Source organism: Terrapene carolina, unplaced genomic scaffold (assembly GCF_002925995.2).
Source record: "Terrapene carolina triunguis isolate 2854851 unplaced genomic scaffold, T_m_triunguis-2.0 Scaffold84, whole genome shotgun sequence".
In the NCBI taxonomy this organism is placed as follows: Eukaryota; Metazoa; Chordata; order Testudines; family Emydidae; genus Terrapene; species Terrapene triunguis.
Window position 1 is genome coordinate 2,839,819 of NW_020664435.1, and position 22,963 is coordinate 2,862,781.

The 22,963-nt window shown below is 39.5% G+C and overlaps 1 protein-coding gene across 1 annotated transcript in view; it reads left to right on the forward strand.

The window, feature by feature from the left end:
• Positions 1-22,963, forward strand: part of OSBPL10 (oxysterol binding protein like 10) — a 170,024-nt gene that overhangs the window by 97,841 nt on the left and 49,220 nt on the right. The window contains exons 5-6 of the mRNA XM_026649361.2: positions 2,889-3,099; positions 14,764-14,915. Of these exons, the coding sequence (XP_026505146.1) occupies positions 2,889-3,099; positions 14,764-14,915 (363 nt within the window). The remainder of the gene's footprint in view (positions 1-2,888; positions 3,100-14,763; positions 14,916-22,963) is intronic.

Consider the following 22,963-nt stretch of genomic DNA (forward strand, 5'->3'; position numbering starts at 1 on the left):
TTAAGCATCATTTTCGTTCTCAGTGACCCAGAATTAGTAAAGTTTGAGTACATTTATTTCAGAAGCATTTTGGCTGTAGAGCAGTGTAATCAAATGAAGGTAGAAATTTTTTATTCTTATAAATTCACCTAGGTTTTTTTAAAGCTTTTTCTGCAGCTTTGGAATCTTGAGTCTAAGCCTATAATTATCTTATTAATTAAACTATGTTCACATGAGATTTATTTAAAGGCATTAATGCCTTTTTATTGATGGCTTCCACTAAAGTAATACTAATTACATTAAATTATTCTTAGAAATTTCAATTGTGTAATACAATAACTTATCTGAAAAGTGCTGAATGAAAGCATCTGAATCCTCTGAGGGTTTCGGAGTGTGTTTCTAGTAAAGTTGCATTTTAGCTTGAAAATGTACATTTATATCATTTATCTATGCTAGGATTATAGCTACCTTTTGGTAACAAGTTACAAACTCAGTGTTTGGTACTGGTTGTATTAGGCTAGTGTGTTGAGGCCCCGGTCAGGATTACTATTTATCTGTGTTAGGGTAGAGCCTAGAGACCCACCGTGTTAGATGCTGTATAAACAGAGTAGAATAGCGCCTGCTCTGAAAAGTTTGTAATCTGATTAATTTTAAATTCGTTACATGAAAGATATATACAGTATCTAGAGAGCTTTGTAAATGCTAGTGTAAGTGTATATCTTATATGATGTCATGGTTAAATCTGATCAATAAGTTGAATTATAGAAACAGCACAAATAATGTGGTGTATTGTACTGTAGATGTTATAAGCATTCACAGGTTTGTAAACTCAGCCAGATGTTGATCTAGCTGGAGTTAGGTTGGTTTTGATTTATTTATCTCTCTGATCATGTTCTGATTGTGAAGTTTAGTCTATGATACTGTGTGTGTACACTTACTAAATACCCTTACAAGTTTTATTAAATAGCACTTTACTTTTAAGGGTTTTAAATGCCAGATTTAGAAAAATACGCAATTTTTTAAAAACAGAAAAGGACAAAATAGTATACTGCATGTGGAATATTGTGCATGTTTTATTTTAAAATGTGATCTAAAATTCCTTTTATGGTTTGAGAAATAGATGTTCTCTTAAGCCTGAAACTTTCAACATTAGGATCTGACATAACTAAAATTTTACAGAACTCCCCAGGGGTATCTTCCTGTATATCTTTAGACAGGGGAGTCCTAGACTGGAGAAATAACCAGAGATGGGGAAAAATTGTTGGAGAGGGAGTTGGAGGGTGACCAGAGTTATAGAAAATGTGGTTTTTGCTTTCAGCTTGGTAGATATGCTCTAGTGAAAGAGAACTGCCACAGAGTCCCAGTGGTATATAGCAGACATTCTGGAGATGTTGTTCTTCTGATTAACTGTTTGAAGGTCAACGCTACTGGGGTTCAAATGTATCTGTGTTGGCCAATTGAAGGGAGTTCATATTTTGACTCTAGATATGTTTAGTGATCAAGTTAAGTTGTACATCAGTGTTTTAGTGGACACTGTTTCTGTTCATTTTGTTAATATTTTTAAATACTGGTGTGACTAAATCCTGTCTTATGTTTTGTCGCTCAGTGAGAGGGTGACCAGCTGTCCCGTTTTTATAGGGACAGTCCCGATTTTTGGGTCTTTTTCTTATATAGGCTTCTATTACCCCCCATCCTCGTCCCGATTTTTCACACTTGCTGTCTGGTCACCCTAGTGAGAGTTTGCTTGAACCACAAATAAGTATACACAACCATGGGTATGTTTAGTTTAACTTTGCCTTCTGAGATACATTACATCAAAGAAAGAGGCTCAAGAACAAGTCCGAGTCAAATTCTGCCTTGTGGAAGTAAGAAAAGACTGTGTAGGTGGCAGCATAACAAATTAACGAAATCCTTCTATGAACACTTGTAAGGGATGTACCAATTGATGGCACCAGCAGAATGACATGGTCTTCAAACCATCCCTCTGAGTTCAGGGATAAAATCTGTCTCTAGCTATAACCTGGTGAAGTCTGAGAGCTTCACAAAAGTAAAACATCTTGAGCCAAATTCAGCCCTAGCATAAGTGGGTTCGGCTTCCAGTTATTTCAATGGCATTTGCACCTGCCTGTGCCAGTGCTCCATTTAGTCTTTTGTCTTTGGAAAGGCAGGTGAAAGAAAAGTGACCTACTGTAGTTGTGTGCTGTACCCCCTACTACTTAGCGGCTATAAGACTCAAATGTATTAGGGATTTTAACACCCTCTTTCCTCTCTCAGCCATAAGGAGAGTTCCTGAAAGTTGCTTTACTCTTTTTTTTTATACCAGCCAACCTATGTAGTACTGCACTTTGCATTATTTTCTCATCTACTGTCTTTTATGTAAATATGCCATGCATGCCATTTTTTTGAGACATGAAAATCACCCTCACTTTATCCATGTCAGAGCATTTTATAAATGGAAGAAGACAGGAGATGCTGCTTAGGTTCATCTGGATTGTCAGATCATATCCTGGGGAGAGGAATTATAAGCTTGAATTAATAAAGGAAAAGGAGATAGCACTAGATAATTTTCATATAGTGAAAAACATAAAGCATGATTCATACCTGAAATCTAGGATGCCAACTATTTTTTTTAAAGAAGTTTTGCCCTAACATACTGAACTGTTTTGGTTTTTTTTTTCCTTTTTGAGTGGCATTAGTTTTTTTAAAAAAAATCAGGATTCTTTCATTCTAAAATTCTCATTCTTTCAGTGTGCCTATGTTCTTCACACAGATATTTTTATTCATGTCTGTTTTCTATTGACTAACTGAACGTTAACATTCATCTATAGTAAGACAGTTGACGTGTCAATTTGTAAGGGTGCAAATGAAGGCTTTCCTTATGACCACATGGCTTTTTTTAACCCTTACAGATCATGAGCCAAGTGGAGGGACAACAGAAGAATCTTGTGCAAGCCATTGAATCCCTGCCAGGTTCTGGACCTCTTTCTGCCTTGGATCAGGACTTGCTGCTTTTAAAAGCTACCTCTGCTGCCACCCTGAGCTGCCTTGGAGAATGCCTGAATTTATTACAGCAGAGTGTGCATCAGGCAGGCCAACACAATAATAGGACATTGCCTTCAGGTGAGCACAAGCTGTCTTTTTCCTGGTCTATGTATTTTTTTTTTTTAATTATGATCCCCAGATAGGCAGGATGGACTTTTCCTTAAAGAAATGACTCGGGATCAACACTAAATAAGCTTCCTTGGAGTGAGATACCAACATTTTCCTTCTGAGCCACAAATATTGTAGAAAATATCAACATCAGAAAAAGGGAACAAAAGAGCCATTAAGTGTCTTCTGTGCAAATAGGGTCTGGAAAGAGCAAATATTTAATTTTGTCTTAAGTTCAAAAATATAGAGAAGAATCTGTATTTTCAAAGAAAAGTAATTTTGTTTTTTAAAAAGCAGATTTTTTTTAATAAATTGAAATTTAACACAATGTACTTTAATAACCAATTCTATGTATTATTTTTTCTAAATAGAAATCTCTAGGGAGGACTGAATCCCCCTATATATTGAGTCAGTGCTTGCGGTTTTCTCTAAGTTTGGAAAGAGAAGGCAATAGTCTCTTGCTATTTACCTTTGGCATGTGGTTACATAGTTACAAAGTAGGACCCTGAGCCTGGCACCTATGTGGACCCTCATCTTAATTAGCCCGATTCTAGATCTCTGTAGACTGCTTCAAAATAAAGATCTAACATGTCACAGTATAATCAGCCAGAGGGTTCACACACACATTTCACTGTTAGACCCGATTGTAGGATCAGGACTTGTTATAAGACCAGATGTAAACCAATGGCTCTTCACATATGGATGGCTTGATAACAACTTTGCCATCTCTACGTAATTTACTTAAAAACCTTTCAAGAAACACCGTCCCTCGCTCAGGGGGAAAAAAAAGTCCTTTCTAATTAGTAGGGCCGGTGTTTTCTGGAAATTGTTGATATTGCTGCGTTTATCTTCTGAAATTCTTTCATTTCCGGAATCGCCGATTTCTTCTGATTTTTCCACTTTGTGCTTCAGCTGTTCAAGCCATTTACTACCAATGCCTAAAATGGTTAAGCCTGAGGATAGTTAAAGCATTCGGCAAAGATGTGCTCCATGTGGATGGAGGGAAGTTATTTTGTACAATTTGCAGCAAAGTTCTTGACCGTGTTAAAAAGGGCCACATACTCAACCACATTAAAGGTCCATGTCATGTTGCAGCAATGGAGAAAAGAAAGCAAAGGCTAGAGAGCAGCGATGAGACAGCAGTAAAGCAACAGCTCACAACTACTGGTGTGCTTGCACAACAAAATGAAAATCAGGAATACTGGGTGGAGGCCTGTTGCAACGCAAACATTGCACTAGAAAAAACAGACAAAATGTGAGAATTCCTAAACGAGCACTTATGAAATGGGGTCTGTATCCTGCAAGCAAGTACACCGAGACAAGTCAATCTTCCCCGTGTATTTGAACTAAACAAGCAACAACTGGTCACTGAGTTGAAGGATCAGCACGTAACTGTAACTGTGGATGAATATACAGACAATGTACACTGGTATGTTGCAAATTATTCTAATACAGCTGATGCAGGTTTCAGAAGATTGCCCCGCTGCTGCTAAGCTTGTTGAAACAGTGGAATTAGAACGTGTTAGCTACTCTGCAGTTGCACAAGCTGTTATAAAGACCCTTATATAACATGAAATTGACTTTTCAAATGTACTAGTTTATGTGACAGATAATGCAAAATACATGTGAAAGTCATTCAAAGACAGTTTAAGCGGCATTTTAATCAGCTGCATTCATGGGACCTGCTGGGTATACATTACAGCTTTACTAGGCGAGTGCTGGCTCTGTTTGTTTACAGAAGTGGACCGTCTGTGTGCTCTAATAAAAAAGCTGATATGCAAACGCCCACTTAGAGTCTACCATATCGACCGTGGAGTTGAAAGCCCAACATTACCTCCGCAACGGGTTGTAACAAGATGGAATACTTGGTTTAAAGCCATAGACTATCTTTGCCATCAAGTGGAGTACTTGTGTGGAGTATTACAAGGGGTTCATTGGTTGGGAAATCAAAGTGGAGGACGACTGCCGTTTTAGAGGAGCTAAATGTTTATTGCAATGAATCATTTTGTGGCACATTCAATTTTTATCCAAGCAGAAGCAACTCCACTTGTTCGGACACTACTTACATTTGAATCATGGTCAACATTACCAACGGAAGTGTACAACATTGCATTTGATTTGGTGGTAATACTGCAGTACGCAGGACAGAATGTACTAGAGTAGACAATCTCAAGCATCAAGTTTTTCAAAACTATGCAGAGAAACTGCAGAGGTACTTAAATACAGAGAAATAGCCAGCATATAGATTTTTTTTCGCGATGTGAGAATCCTTGATCCCAAGCAAATTCGTGTACTCTCCCACAACTTCAGTGACTATGAACTGAGTGTTCTGCTGCTGAGTTCTGTACCTGAGGGTGAGTGGGGAGTTTATTTGAACATTGTAAATGAACTTCCTAGTACCAAGGACATTTCTCTCTCCAGTTTTTGGAAAAGCATGGACAAATGTTTGCCAAGACTTAGCCAGATTGCTTGTGGTGTTTTGGTGATCCTGTGCAACTCAGTTGATGCTGAACGCAGTTTCTTCAAACTTAAACAAGTGCTAACCCCGCAACGTTACTGTATGTTATTGGCAAGTATGAAGATGTATGCCCAAATGAGTTTTAATGTGTCCTAAGTGTGTTTCAATGAATATTTTTATGCTGATATAGGTGATGGGCACATATTTTCAATAAAACATTAGTTTACTTTAAGCAGAAATGTAATTATTCCATAGTTCCCGATGTTGTTAGATCGCTGCATAAAACAATAATCCAACTTTTATTTTAAATGTATAGTCTTGTATGGCAAGAATTTTGTTTTGTGTTTATAGTGATGATCACTTAATACATTTTTTTTATGTTCTAAAAATGACAATTTCGGTTTAAAAAATAGTCTGTAAACACTAATGTAGGCTACTGCATTTTTTTGCAGTAAAGGATTACATATTGCTTGTTTGTCAATACATGTATTTTTTGTATTAATATAATGCATATCTGAAATTTCTGAAATATAAAGCTTTGAAAATCTGATATTACTGTTTTCATTGCCGAAAAACACTTGCCCTGCTAATTAGCTTAACCGTCAGGTAAGACCCAACCACAAAGCTGCAGAGACAACTGGATGGGAAACAGACCTGGAGAAGGATGGCAGAAGGGCTAGATGATGAGCTGAGGAGTGGAAAGATGGCATGAAAAGGCTACAGACACTCCCCGGATTGCGCAAACCCGACTTACGGAAATCCGGATTTACGGAAAAAGTTCCATAAGTGCCTTTTTTTTTTTTTTGCATAATTGTCGGAGATACATTCCCGACTTACGCAAAACTCGACTTACGCAAGGCATTCCGGAATGGAATGCTTGCGTAGGTCGGGGAGCTTCGGTATTTTTGTGGAGCTATGCAGAACATAAAACAGTTATGTGTGTTCTTGGCTTAAAGTTACATTTTCACATTTGCATAATATTCTATTGGGGCCCTGTCTTAATTCAGACTTCTAAAGAGACTCCAGGGATAACTACACACCTTAAATAATCTACATAGGCATACGAAGCACAAGAACCAAAGGACCCTTCTTACCTTCCATGTTCCACTCACCTCATAAGAGATGCAAACTAAATGCAAGTATTTAAAAAGTAAATTGAAGGAGCATTCCTCTTTAACTGAGAAGAGGTCTTTAAATTCTTGGCTTTGTTTTAGCTTTCTTTATGGGAAAGGGGTAGGAAGCAAAGACTACACAAAAATCCTTCCGAGAAGGAAGGAAATACGTCCTATTCCTATATCTCTGGACAGTCTTCTTTAGATCCATGTGAAACAAGTAAACTGGCTGAGATGGCGGAGCTGGACAAATACAAATGTTGGTCCTCTGGCCTTACAATAAGCTGTTCCCTCTTGGCATTGATAAGGTTTCTAATTCCTATGGATGGAACCAGTATTTCCAAAGGTTTCATAGAAAGGAAAGCTAAAAATTCCCTTAGATGTTCACAATCTGTTCGCATGGGCTTGAAGGCAGGCATAGCATCTGCTCTTACTGTTAGAGTTTGAATATACACATAGTTAAACTAGGAAACTAGGAAAAAGAAAATCAAGAGGAACAGAGAGGCTAAAAAGCTTATAAAATATTTAGTCTGCTCTCTCCTGTTAAAAAGATGAACTTTGCAACATGAGATTTTTCTTCCAGGGTCCAGTTATGCAACACAATTGCCTGAAGGAACCTGTGGCTAAAAGCCATGATTACAGGTTTCTCCTCTTGATTTAATTTAATTCAGGCCTCCTTTGATAAGATTGTCGTTTCGGGGGGGAGTAATTAGAGTAAGCTGTTCAGGATTCATCAGAGCTGAATAAACTTATACCTAATGCCTCTAAGTAATCCTCTAGCCAATTCTAATTCAGAGATTTTAATTCTACAGTGTTCAGACAGTTTTTGGTTACTGCTGATGCAAGAGAGTCTTTCTTCAACGAAAGGGATGACCCATGGTGTCATCTCCTAATATTAGGAGGTCAAAATGATGATTCCTGTAGCTCAACCACCATTATCCTGTTGGAGGATGGCTGAAACATTTATTCAGTTCTTGCATCATCTCTGGAAACAAATGGGCCCTGGAAATAATTTAGAAAGATGACCTTGAGATTCTAGAAATTCTTTCTTCTATTCCTACTTAATTTGCAGAATGTTGAAGAAAATACATAAATATTCAAAGCAATTAATGGATCAAGCCCCAGCTATGTGAAAGACCAAATTTTGGCCTGTGAACTGCTGATACACTTGTGCCTTCTGGGATAAGATCACAAAATCTGGGACAAAGTACACGAGAGCAGAAGACAAAGCATTCTCAATCAAGGGATCTGGTGTGATTGAGAACAAGTAGCTGAAATGCAAAATATTAATTTTTATTCAATTTTATGCAAAAATAGTAATTTCCATGATCAATATATGCCATATTTTCAGCACTAAGTGCCCAAAGTGGGAACAGAGGGGCTATACCATTGGGCAGCAATAACATGTCTGACTAGTAGTGCAGATGGTGAGGTTTTTTATTTGGGAGGTGTGGACTAGGGTTGCCAACTTTCCAATTGCAGAAAACCAAACATATCTGCCCCGCCCCCTTCCCCACCCCTTCTCAGAGGCCCCGTCCCCATTCACTCCATCCTCCCCCACTCTGTCGCTTGCTTTCCCCCACCCTCGCTCAATTTAACCGGGCTGGGCAGGGAGCTGGGGTGAAGGAGGGGGTGAGGACTCTGGGGTGGGGCCAGAAATGAGTGGTTCAGGATGTGGGGAGGGCTCTGGGCTGGTGCAGGGAGTTGGGGTGAGGGCTCTGGCTGGGGGGTTCGGAGTGTGGGCTCTGGAAGGGAGTTTGGGTGTGGGAGGAGGCTCAGGGCTGGGACGGGGTTGTGGTGCGGGAGAGGATGTGGGGTTATGGCTCTGCGATGGAATTTGGGTGTGGGATGGGGTTGAGATGTGGGACGGGGCGCGAGGGGTGAGCTCTGGGAGGGAGTTAGGATGTGGGAGGGGATTCCAACCTGGGGCAGGGGCTTGGGGTTCAGGAGGGGGTTTGGGGTGTGGGCTCTGGGCGGCGCTTACCTCAGGCGGTTCCCGAAAGCAGTCGGCATTTTCCTCCGGCTCCTAGGTGGAGGCACGGCCAGGTGGCTTCGCGAGCTGCCCCTGTCCGCAGGCACTGTCCCCACAGCTTTTATTGTCTGCAGTTCCTCGCCAATGGGAGCTGCGGCACTGGCACTCGGGACAGGGGCAGCGCACGGAGCCCCCAGGGCAGCTCCTCCACCTAGGAGCTGGAGGGAAATGCTGGCCACTTCTGGGAGCTGCAGGGAGCCTGCCTTAGCCCCACTGTGCCGCTGACCGGACTTTTAATGGCCCCGTCAGCAGTGCTGACCGGAGCCACCAGGATCCCTTTTTGACCAGGTGTTCCGGTCAAAAACCGGGTGCCTGGCAACTTTAGTGTGGACGTTATCTGTATCAAGTAGAGAGGAGATGTGTTGTCATATCCTCTAATTTTAAATATAACTGTTAAAGTAACTAAAACAAATGTTAAAGAATTCACTTTGAAATTCTCTGATTTATTATGGTTTCTAATGGGCTCTGAATATTCTTGGTCCTTAAGTGCCCTCATAAGGCTTTGCTTACTTCTGGGAAACAGGATGTGATATTACTTAGATGGCAGCTCTCACTGGGGAAAACCAACTCCATTTACCATGTGCAGCATAGGGCTAGGGGGACCTCACTGCTCCAAAGTAAGATCTGGCAGATTAAAGGAGAATGCTGCTGGGGCTTTGAAGTGCGTCATGAGAGAATTTCTAGTAGAAGCCATAGATATTTTTAAAATCTGTTATGAAAACTAGCTTTTCATAACATTCTTAGTAAAAATTTTTTAGCTTTCTAAGCTATTATGACTAATCACAGCAGTTTGCTTTTAGGGGGTGTGCCAAAGATATTTCATTTACTGCTTTTTCTGGGATGCTGCATGTCCAGCTGTTCTGTTAAGTAGTTAGACTCCAAGCAGATGGAATACAGCCAATTGATATTTCTTGTCTGAAGAGACAATGGGAAAGAAGATGTGCTTTTCCCTTTTGGTCCTTGGCTTGTGGCATCCTGATATTGCTGGTTGAATCAGAACTTGGTTGTGTAGGCTTTAACAGCAACTTTAAAAATATTGATTAAGCTGGCTGTGACGGGTTCCCCCCTCGGGGTGCCACTTGGAACTTGGGGACCTCTGAGCCTACCTGACCCACCAGCCTGAGCTCCGTTTACACTGTATTGCTGGGGCAAGCCAGCCAAGCCTTCCCTCAGGCTTCAGACTGCACTTTACTAGCACACATACAGGTAGCGACACACCCTGCTGCAGCTATACACACAGATACTGAGATCAGCTCTGCATGGGAAGGCTCAGCTAAGGAGTTGCCCAGTACTCAAGGGCACATGGCTCTCTAGAGGGTAAACCCAAAATTGTACCATCTTGCACTGTACAGTACTCTGCAGTGCAAGCTCGTGAAATTCGCCCCCTCAATGTGGAGAGGGATATACACAGCTTTCTGCCCCAAGTTATGATTTCCACACACACTAGTTTTAGACAAAACAAAAGCAAGTTTATTAACTACAAAAGATAGATTTTAAGTGATTATAAAGGATAGCAAATAGTTTTATTTGCTAGGTAATCTGCTTTGATCTAACACACAATCTAAGCTTAATATATTAAAGAAACTGGTTATAAGTAGCAATTTCTCACCCTAAATGCTGTTTTAGGCAGATTGCAGAGATTCTTAAAGGCAAGCTGCACTTGCTTGCAGCTTAAAACTCCAGATATTCCTTTCACAGTCCAGACACCTTCTAGCCTGGCCTCAGCCCTTCTCCCCTAGTCCAGTCTTTTTGTTCTCGGGTGTTTCCAGCAGTCCTCTTTCTTGGGCAGGAAGTCAATGAAGAATCAACCTCAATGATGTCACTCCCCTGCCTTAAATAGTTTTTACATATGGCAGGAATCCTGTGTCTCCCAGTGTGATTCCCACCCTCAGTCAGTGCAAAAATATTGGTATTATCATGGAGTCCAGTACCAGGTGACTTGATCACATGTCCCTGCTGCCATAACTCAGGCTGTTTGCAGTGTCCCCAGGTAGGCTTCCCAATGGGAGATTAGCATCTTCAAAGACCTATTGTTCTCCGTAATGGCTCTTCCCAGCGAGCCATGTAGACTGATTGCATTCTGTCTAGTGGGCGTTCCCCAGGTGTAAACACATTTGTAATAGGAATATTGTCTTTGCATCCAACTTCAGATACGAAAATGATACATGCATACAAATAGGATAGTCATAATTGAAAAGGTTATGACTTACTGAATATATCTCACATGCCTTATCTTGCATAAAATACATCATAGTTATGCCATAATCACGTCCTATAACAACAATCTCTATGAAGAATATGTGGGCATAGTGCCATACTGACAAAGGCTGTTCTTCTCTGTGATGGTCATGGTTGCCCTTGGGACAGATGGGGAAAACACACGTGCGTAGTTCCCATAGATTTTATTTCAGTAAAAGAGTTTAAGACCTTGGAAGGAAGAAGGGGAGCAGATGGTGAGTTCTGGCCTGACACCAGGTGTCTTTATATTGAAGCAAAAAAGATGTAGTTAAAAATAAAGTATCCATAAAATATTTATTTGTACATTTGTACAGAAAACTGGTTCTGCAGTTCTGATCCAAACTGCACAAATGCAGTGTCATTCAGATGACACTTTTTTCTCTCATGTTCACTTGCTATAAAAAAAAAATCTTTTTTTAATTAAAAAAAAAAAAAAAGTCTGTACTTTGTAAATACAATGGTCAATAGGATTGCAGTATGCAAATAAGAGACGGGAGAGTGGATAGACTAAAGGATTGATTGGCTGATTTACTTTCTCTTCCACCGCACCCTCCCCTCTCCAGTCCTATTTAGGAAAGGGTCAGACAGTTCTGCTATATTCTTTATCATTTGTTGTTATCCAATAATGAGCTATTCATATGGCAAGGAGAGAAGGGCAACACATATATACATTATTAGTCACTATCACCTAATAAAAATAGAGACATGCACACGTGGCATATCAGTTACACAAAATTGGTCTTGTGTGGCTAGCCAAAATATGTAATTATTTTGAGTTCATTTTAACTTTGTGTTTATTTTAGAACAAAATTTCAAGTCTTCCTCACACAAACTTTGTCAAATCTTGGCCAAATTGCTCATGTTCATGGCCTTTTTGCTCTGAGAGCTATACTATTATTTTGGGAGATGGTTAAAAGAAGAGACTCCTTGCTACAGCCACATTAATCCCCTCAAGAGGACTTGATAACTTTTTACATTCAATTTTATCCTTTAACTCTGAAGGCATGCATCTCTTACAGAACTCTGTGGATGTCCCAGGCAGGTCTCCAGGGCCCTTCAGTGTTTTTCTTTTAGTCTGTCAGAGCTCATTTTAGAGCAGTGGGATTGTCCCTTGCTTTGTCTCCACATCACTTAAAGTGTAAGCAAAAATAGGACCAGGATCACAAACTGAACTCAGATCTCCAGCTGCATCTGAATCTATACTGAGCTGCCAAATGTTGCTTAGAATTGCTGCACAAAAAAGGCTCTGCCTACTTACTGACATTGTTGCATTTCTATAACTTAAGTTTTTTTTCATAAGGATAGATTACTGGCCTGTTGCTCAACCCCCAGCCTGGAGAACCAATGGACTGTTTCTTGTCTGGTCCCCATCCTACAAGGAGTGAAAACTCCCACCAGCATAACTTGGAAAAAAGTCTTTGGACTGCATAAGCTTGCCCACCCTATCAAGGTGCAGTCCCCAGGAAAGATCCAGCAATAGCAATAAAGAACACTACTCTTACCCCGGGCCAATGGGAATGGTGTCTTATTGTGTGTATTTAGAATAAAACACAAGCAAGCTTTTTATATTTGCATCTAAAGATTTTGAAAATATGTTCATGCTTAATTTGCCTATTGAGGCCTCGGTTAGTTTCTGGCTTTCTTCTGCAATGGATGACATCACAAACTCCTAATGTGAGCAAGGAGACTTATATAGCTTTGTGATGTCACTGAAATGTTGCTAGGGCAATATGGAAACTTCATGGCCTCACTTGGCAAGTAAGTGCAAGAGAAATTGCTTTTTAATGTTTTGTATTTTAACCATTCTGTACAATATACCTTTTGGAAATGTTTTTTTAAAAGTCTAGGTATATATTCCAATACTGATTTGGAATCTTAAACCAGATGGACACTTCTTAATTGACAAATTTTTAAAATATATGAAACCCTCACATCCCCAAAGCAAAAGAGAATAGCCCTTAGTTTTGAATATATTATATGTACTAGGGACCATATGCATCATTAAAATAACTTTCACTGTCATACTGTAATGATTGTAAGTAAGGGCTTGCGCCGAATAAACCATTGTGTAGTTAGGTTGGGGAGTGGAGATAACCTGCTAGGTTGTTATAGTGGCTTCACATCAACCTCAAAATTGATTTCTGTATTTACACAGCTTTTAAGATTTTTCAAAAAGATTCCTAGGAACTGGAGTGTTAGATCCCATCTCAGTGACCATTTCATGCTGAATTAAAGGGTAGTGGAATTTGATTTGGGATACCATTTTTACGTAAGTAATTCCCAGGGATGGGTGAACACATTAGAAATATTCTAGTTACAAAATGCATTGTAAATATGTAATTACATTATAATAGGTTAAATTAACTTCTATGCTACTGTTATCTCATTGAACAATAAACATAATCCGTTGTTTATTTTATTGCTTGTATTATGGTAGTGTTTAGAGCACATAAACACACGCACAAAAAAGTCTGTCTCAAAGAGCTTGTAATCATCCCCCTCCTGTACTAACCCCTTTCCATCTCCACATGCCCCTCATGCAAGTAGTCATTTTGTGGTCTGTATCTAGATATTTTCTGCTGTTACTGGTAATTCTAATAACTAAAACTAAATGCAGCGATTGAGGGCTAGTGAGCTTTTTTAGTGCTAATGTATTTTTTGGGATGGAGAGGTGGGTGACAGCAACATAACCCATCCCACAAACTGGAGAGTAAGCTGGTACAAAGATTGTCCTCTAGGCTTTCGCTACTGTTATCCCTAAAGGTTCGCCCAAGCCAGAGAGTTCAAATATCCCCGGCGGCAGGAATGTGCTCATGGGGGCTTATGGTTCAGGCTCATCTTTAGTTGACCTCTTTCTAGTGTGAACAGCATTCTAACACATGTCTTGATAGAGGTGCTAAAGTGGTTTCCTAACCAATGTAGAAAGACCTCTAACAGTACAGAGGGGAAACAAAAAGACATGTAGTGGGCTAAAATAGAAGCTTCAGACAGGTGGAGTGGGAAAAAAAGTCATGGAGGCTGTCTGAACTCGTCTTTGGGTTGGGACAGAAGATGAGTTGAGTTCAGAAGATGAGTAATCAAGCATTCCCCTTATTGTGATACTGACTCATATTTCTAGTATGAGGAGAAAATCTACCTATATCAGATTCAGTAATATTTATTTCAGGGCCATTATAAGATTTTTAAATAATATTGGCACGGACAACTATTGACAGGTTTTTTTTATTTTTATTAGGAAAGTTGTACTAAATTGCACATTATTTTCGTGTATAACGTGTGACCTTAACTGAAACATATTTGATAATTGGAGCATGAAATATAATTTGGACCTTTGCTACAGAGTTCTGTAATGTTTGTGTAGTTGTGATGATTAGGTATAATGTAAGCTGCAACATCACAGTTAGTGGGAAGAGGAGAAAACAAAATGAGCTTCATAAGTATTTGCTGAAAGTAAAAATCAAAATACCTCGAATTTCCTGTTTACTATATTAATGATCCCATATTGATTCCTGGCTTGAATAGCTTTTGTAATTGTCTTGGTAAACGTTAGCCATCCACCTCAAAAAGGGAATTTATTGCAAATAAAGTGTTGCTAAATGCAGGATATAAGCATCTTTCTGTTACAGTGGCAAAGGTAGGGATGTGTGTGTGTGTGCGCGCGCGTACATGCAGGTGTGGGCGGGGGAGATGACTATAACTACAAGTAGCAATTCATATATAGAATTTAGGACATTGAGATTAAAATCCTGTCTAGAACATGAGTCTTGTGGCTTAACTCTAGTTTTCTGTTTCAGAAAATATCCTGGGATGGCATGGGCCAAAGTCACATTCCACAGAACTGAAAAATGGTGCTTTCAGCTCTTTATCATCTGCTAGTGCCAATATAACGTGGGCAATAGTACCAACTGCAACTCAAGATGGGCAAACACTACAGCCAAATACTGAGGTAAACACAGTAGACCTGTGTATATTTGTTTTATTTTTCATTTAGGTTAGAAAGCCCCTACCACGCTTGTAGCTTGCCCATTCTTGCCAAATCGTGTTTGTTAGGTATTTTATTCATATTAAACTGCTCCTTTTTTACTTTTTAAAACATTTTGTATTTTAAATGGCTTAATTAGTAAGTAAAGTTAAACAGCGAAGATGTATGGTGGAGTATGGTGAAAAATGCAGTATAAAAACCTACACAGATATATTTATGTATGGCACTTACTGTGTGTGTTACTGCATGTGTGGGATTACGTCAGATAAACTTACGAATCGATGCACTACATATGCTTTTGTTTAGCCTGGAGCTGTTTTGATTTCCAATGGAAGAATTATGATGAGTCCATTATAGTGGCGCCCATCGTGACCTGATTTGAGTAGTGCTGTATATATTGTAACGCTTCATGGAATAAGGACTCCTTACTTCATACTAACACAGCACACTGCAACAGTGATTTGTAGATTTGAAACTGTCTAATATTGGTCTTTCTGAATTGGCAGGACACAGTATAAAAGTTGTCAAGATATTACAGGATATTGTCAGTGTGCGCTATTAGGTAGTGATTGCTATAAAACAGTGTACCATGGTAGCAATCGGCAAATTATCGAATAGCAGCATTTTAGTACCCATGCCTGCTGTAGATGGGCTGGTTCGCATGGCAAACACTTTAAGGCAAGTGATATATTCACTTGTAAACTTATTTCTAGCTCTAATGTGGTTTTGGTATGTTTGTGTGGATGTAAGGAGCTGCTCACCTTTGTGCGGGGAATCCAACTTAATTCCAATTGAAAATTATCCTACAGATAAAGAGACCAATCCTGCTAGGTGAAGTTGAGGGTACTCTGCACCTGCTAGGATTATTCAAAGACCTCTTCAGGAGTGCTTGATCTCTGTTAGAAGATACCAATTTATTGATGGAGCATTTGCTTGCCACCTGTGTCCTATGACTTGTATACAAATGTGTTCTTGCTCTTTTAGAGTAAGATCCTTGCAAAGTACTTGACAGAGGGATTTCTTATACCCATAATGATGTACCTCACAAAGAAAGTTACTTGTTACACCTGAAGCACACATTATATAACTCATTTTCTGATGCAGAACTTCAGAATGAGTTTACAGTGCTTGAATTTTTGGCATAAAGATTGAAACGCTCTTCTGCTTTCATTTTGTCTAAACTGTAAGAAGTAATGATTGTCTTAGTGGAATTATACAATTACATTTTTTAAAATGGGATTATGCACAGCCTTCAGGGTTTTTTTTTTTTTAATATTAAAGGGATCCTGTTCAAAATCAAGTGACCCCAAATTTCTAAGAAATTCTTGGAACTTAGTAACACTTTTTTTTTTTTTTTAAAAACACTGTCCTCATTGTATTCCTGTAAAATACGTTCCCAAAAGTAAAGGCTAAAATACTACTAAAATCCTAACTGCTCTCCTGGACAATCAGTTCACCACCACCATCACACCCCAAGATACTAGGGTTGTTCTTATTTGCAGCATGCATGTTGCATCATCCTTCATTTCTTCCTGTCTACTCTATTGTTTAAGAACCAGCAGTGCTGGAAATTACAAGACTATTGCTTGCTGGAAGCACTAGGGCAGTGTGATGTATTACAATAATTTTATATATTGTGATATATGTGAATGCGTCAGTCATAAGAACACACTTCATAGATGCTTGTGATACATTTTCAATTCCAAAAGCAAAGCGGACAAGCTACAGTAAGTCAAGGGATGGTGAAGTACGTATGTCTACAAGGTCTAACTGTTGGCCTTTGCAGCCTTGGCAGTTTCTTTAAATATATTTCTCCTATCTCAGTATAGACACTGAGTTACATTAGCAGATGGAGATGGAAGGCTTTTCAATTTTATGGTGGTTATTCCAGCTATAAAAGCAAGAGGCAGATTGACATTCCACTTGCTTTCTGTCTTTGATAGATAGAGACTAAACTAAATTCTGGTTTTATTTGAGCATATGAATAGACATTCGGTTTTGGGCCCTGGGTTTTGTTTGATGTCTCCAGTTGCTGTTTGATCTTGTGGTTCTCCAAATGCAAATGGTTGTCGTCCTGATTCACTGAAAAGTTCTGTGATTTTTTTTTTTTTTAACTTTTTTCCCTGTCTGTGTAGTTGGAAGAGATTGTGAGCAAAATGTACCCCAAGTGGTACACTCTCATCTTCCTGCACCAGCTTAGACCCTGTGTCCCTGTGGGATTCTCTTAAAGGAGAGCATATGGGAAAGTTCTTTTGGGGGACAGCTCTGATCTCTACAAGGGGCTCTATATGAGTGTCCTTGGGGGATGCACCCAAACAGTTAGCTGCCCCAGCCAGAAGTACTGTCTGTTTCAAGGACAGAACTGCTGAATGCCGCAGGACTCCTGGCAGCGTGGAGGTTTTGGGTATTTTGTTTGCCTGCTTCACTCCTTGCTGTGGGCATACTTCACAAGCTAATATTCTGCTGGTATTGGAACTGATTAAACTTGACAATATATTTTCCTTTAATGAAATACGCAGTGGTCTCTGACTTACCCATTAGTGAAGCAATATTTTCAGCATTCGCCTTGCATCCTGAATTTAGCATAATTTAAAATGGCATTGGCTAAACCTGAATTGCCAGTTTACTATAGAGTTTCTCTCTGCCTTTTCTTTTAATAGGAGGGTAAGAGAAGGATTGGAAGAGGATTATGTAATTCAAATTTTATCCAGCAGTGAGGTCAATGGACCTAGATGAGCATATGATGTAAATTCACTTTAGTTAGAAATTGTGTAATTTATTTTTCAGATAAGTAAATGACAATTCTCTTAAGCGAAGTATTTTTTTAAAAAAGAGGGGGAAAATGTGTTGCCATGAGTATTCCTTGCTCCTGGATAAATTGTAAATTGTTGCATTGGACTTTTGACTTGTTTTGTACTAGAGAAAACTGGTAAGAATAGCTGTCTATTAGAAATTTCTTGCTAGAAGAATGAGAGTCCTGGCCGATTTTGTCCTTCAAACTTATTTGCCATTCCTTCTTTTCATAGCCCTTCCACCTTCAGCATGCACACAACAATTTCATCTTGATTGGGGAAATGCTTAAGGGATAAAACTTTTTATTTTTAAAGAGAAAAATAATTACTCTGTGCTTTTTGATTTCTTGCTTCTCCCCTTCCCGCCCTTTTTTTATTACGGTGTCTTCCATGACTGCTGACTCAACAAAGCAAATTTTAAGCCACTGCAGCTTGGATATGGATATCAATATATAATTTGATAATATATGCTGAGCATTAATAGTCTGACCTAAAGTGTAATGAAATTATGGATTGCAGTTTATCACTTACAGACTCTTTAATGGGTTGTCATGTCCCAAATCCCACCTGACTCTGCCCAAGGGATTTTATACTTCTGGGGTGGAACCACATAATGGCTAAGGTATCTTATTCCCCATATCCGCTTTCCACTTGATAGACTCCATATCCATTATGCTCTTCCTCCTCCCCACATTTTGTTTTGATATATTTTAAAAATTGCCTGTGGCTTGCATTTATTAATCATTCATAAAATACATTGGTAAAGGGAACTGCAGGAATGTTGCTGTTTTGTTTGTGGAGGCTTGGGCTCTGCAACAGGATGATAAAATGCAGCAACAGATTTAATTAATAATCTCCGGGCATCATTTTGCAAGTAGTTTTAACCATTCTGATGTCTGAGTTCTAAATATGTATATAGAGAGAGTCCTTTTTCTACGCAGTTATAAAATAAAATGTCTGATTTTGCACAAGATAAAAGCTGTACATGTAGCTTGGGGTGTACTGCTTTTGTGACTTTCCCTGTACATTTCGGCATATTAAGATATTTCAGCAGTTGAACTAACAATTTGGTCTGTGGCATGGGGGTGCTACTAGCTTAAAGATGCTGTCCCTTTTTAACAATAGATTTTAATTATTTTGTTTACTTTCCACTTGAAGTAATATCCCCTCATGAGCTTGAAAATAGCATCTTTCCCTCCGCTCTTTTTGTCTCATCACCTGGCAGATGTTTTTTCTGCTAATTCTCTCATAAAGCAGCAGCCGAATGCATCCATGCTGGGATTATTTTTTTAGCTTTTGTTGTCTACATAATCACCGATATCTATCTTCAATAGTGGAAGTCCAACTCTGAATATAAAGGTTAACTTTGCATTCCGTATGTTGGCTGGAGCTGTCTTTGTTGTAGCGGAGCAAAAATATTGTAGGGTCTTTTGTAAAGATCACTTATTGTATTCTGGCAACAGGAAAGATGCCTCTTTAGTAATCTTGGCAATAAAGGGGGTGGGTATAGATATAGACTAAATACTTAGAATCTGAAGGACTTTTCATACTAAGGCATGTGTTATAAAGTAAGTCATGTTTTGGCCTAAACTATTATGAATGTTTTATATTGTTGTAGTGCCTAAAGGACTCAACCACTTCTTTTTAAATTGTTGTCCCCTTTCATTTCCATTTGGATGGTGGCCTATAGTATGAAAGCAACTGTGTATGTGTTGTATAGTATGATACTTAATGCTGCTTCTGATTTGTCAAGAATTCTTTGTCTGAATCCATGAATGGGTATTGACAGCATTGCCAAACCAAACATTGAAAAATCACAAAACAGGCCCCCAAAACTCATGGACTGGCTTAAAAATCATCAGATTTAAAACAAATTATATACGTGAGGTGTCATCTGTCTTCTGATTTTTGAACCTGCAGAGACCTTATGATTCATATTTTCAGTCTTTCTCCCCAACCATGAAGTCTAGATACTCCTTTATTTTTTATTTTTTAAATGAACGCCAAGATTCTCACATAAGCACACAGAGCATTGGAACACTTCCTACAGTAATGGTGCCACAAGCCACTGAACAAAACTGTAAACCTTGGAAGCCATGCATTTGGTTTCTATTATTACTTCCAGTCAGGGGGTGTTTTTGCACCAGCAGCACTGCTAATTCCAGCGCTCCTGTAGGCGCGTGACTCCAAGTGCTGGGACTTCAGAAAAATACCAAATTCATAATAAAATCGCAAGAGTTGGCAGCCCTGCATCATTGGTGCACACCAAGGTGCACAGAACAGTTCCTATTTCTCAACCATCTCAATTAGCCCTCCATATAAAATACACTGGCAGTAGCGAAGTCCCTCTTGGACTTAATGGAATTCTGGCTGCTTCTTGTTTTTTAGTTTACATGAAGCTAAGCTTGGAGTAGGGTTTCCTTTTTCAGGGCGGGGGGCAGAGGAGAGGAGGTTTGGTGGGTGGAGGAGGAGGGAAGCAGTTGATGATGTGTATGTCACTCTGGATATGGTGGAAAAGTTTTATTAAGCAGGAAATTTTACAGCGTTTCCTAAAGGCGGTCACGTTCTGGATTAATCTAAACTTGTCTGGAAGCTGGGTTCCCTTAACCCAGAGTGCTTTGTCCTCAGCTCTCATGGGCTTTATTCTGGACTTTGTTTTGTCCCAGAGTAGCACAGTTGTCTTGGTGGCTTGTAGACGTAGCTGTGTTCTTTAATGTATCTGGGACCTTATTCATTTGCTGCTTTGAAGATGAGGACTAAGACAATAAACTGCCAGTGGAAGTGGAGAAATTAGGGCCCAGCCTGAAGCATGGCAGTCGTGTGAGATAGATGGGGAGAGGATAGGCTTGACCAAAGCCAGCCAACGTGTTTTTAAAATGGCCTAAGCCCCAACTACACTAAGGCTTAAGAGTTAAAATGTATTAGGTCAATTTTAAAAACACATTATCTATTTTTCCTAGTCTAGGCACAGCCTTAGTAGAACCACAGCGGAGAACCAGATACGCAGTTGGGTGTCGTCAGCATATTGATGACATTGGCGTCCATAATTTATCACCTATCTGAATGGTCTCATAGATATTGAAGAGAAAGGGCCGGTACAGAACCCTTTGGGAATCCACAGGTGTCATTTGAGGGAGGCTGATTTCTCTTTAAGCTCCTTCTGAAGGAACAAAAAATTCTTTATGTACTAAGAGATCACAGTCTCTAAAGGCACAATTAGTCTAGTAATTGGTGTTACTTTAATCCCTGTCAGAACAGACACATCTCTATGTTCTGACAGTCCTTAAAGAGAGCTCTGAATCCTCTTTCAGTGCTACTGTGCTATTAAAATTAATTCGTTTCCTCTCTGACCATACTTAAAGTTTTGTTAAAGAATTCTGTGCCTTTTATGATAAATTGCATGCCCACGGGGAGGGGAGAGAACTTTGTGGCTGACATTCAGCATTAAATGTACCAACTAAACAAAATCTGAATCGACCTATAGCTTAAAATAGAACAAGTCATTTAAATTGCTACCCTTGAGGGAATCAGCTGGTTACATTATAGAATCGTAGACACCCCTGCCTAACAAACAAAACCGAAACACAAAAGCGTTCTGTTTTTTTGTCTTCTCTCGTGGTGTAAATACTTAGCACATTGCTAGAATCTGTGTATCTGCTGCTGACTATCCCTCAGATTTCCATTACGGTAATATGCAGGAAAGAAGATTTAAGATCCTGTGTAGGGGCGGATAGAAGCTCCTGGTTCACTGGGTGCTGAGGGGTCACCCACCATCTGCAGCACACACACCCCTTCCCCCGGCACCACAACCCTAATCACAGCCCAATGTGGAGGGGAGGCACTGACCATGTAGCAGAACTAGGCCCTGCTCCTTATTTTAGGCATTGCAACCTGGCATCCGCCATGACAGAGAGGCGTCTGGGCCAAATCTCAGTGGCACTGCAACCCTATGTGCCAGGTAGAAATACCTGGAGTGGGTAGCCAGGCCCAGCCGCATAGGACAGGAGCTGCTACTACAGGGTGAGTGCAGGACGGGCTCCCTCTCCGAACATGCCTAAGATGTATATGTTTGCCTGTTTTTGCACCCTTGGTTTCATGAGTTCTGTGGGTGCAGGTGAAACCACAAACCCCTTTTAAAGCCATCCCTGGATCATCGTGAAGGGTGCGATGTGTATTGCCCATTTCATCTTCTCCTTTTCTATTCTTGATGTGGTTTTTTGAAGCGAGGATCTCCTTTTTATGTGACTATGTAGTGAAATACATTATCTAACCAAATACCCAGTATCAGCTGTATTCAGCCAGCTACAGAGGGTATGTGGCTGGCAAGAGATCCTTTAGATGTACTGGTTAAATATTGAACAACAGAATCTTCAGTCTATTGTGTACTCATGTTCACATTGAGTTTTTTCAACCCCTGTTCATATATTTTCTGTTCCTAACCATTTTTTTTTTTTTTTTGGCAAGACTACAGGTGCTAGCCAAATTCCACTTTGGATAATTGCATTCTGTCTATCTAAACCAGGGGTCGGCAACCTTTCAAGAAGTGGTGTGCCGAGTCTTCATTTATTCACTCTAATTTAAGGTTTCGCGTGCCAGTAATACATTTTAACTTTTTTAGAAGGTCTCTTTCTATAAGTCTATAATATATAACTAAACTATTGTTGTATGTAAAGTAAATAAGGTTTTTAAAATGTTTAAGAAGCTTCATTTAAAATTAAATTAAAATGCAGAGCCCTCCGGACCGGTGGCCAGGACCTGGGCAGTGTGAGTGCCACTGAAAATCAGCTCGCGTGCCGCCTTCGGCATGCGTGCCACAGGTTGCCTACCCCTGATCTAAACTGTCACTTTGTGGTTTGAACTGAATAAGGCATTCTTCATTCCCTGTCCTGAACTGGGTTGACTTTTGTGCACTAGTTGGTAAACAACTTTAAGATCCTTGGCTGAAATGAAAAGATGTTATTTCAATTTATTATCTGTTTTTAAAACAGACTAAAATAAATCTGGCATAAAAATAAACCAGAATGCACTCCTCTTATCATAGAGACTTCTTTTTTCCCCCCCAGAAATACAAGCTGGACTTGCAGTGAATTTAGTTTCTGTTCAGTCTCCAGTGGACCGTAGGTTATATCCCTCATATAATAGTTAAAATATTGATCATCCTTTGAAAAAAGGTACTGATATGTATTAGAATTTAAATATATTGGAATTCATAGTGTGAAC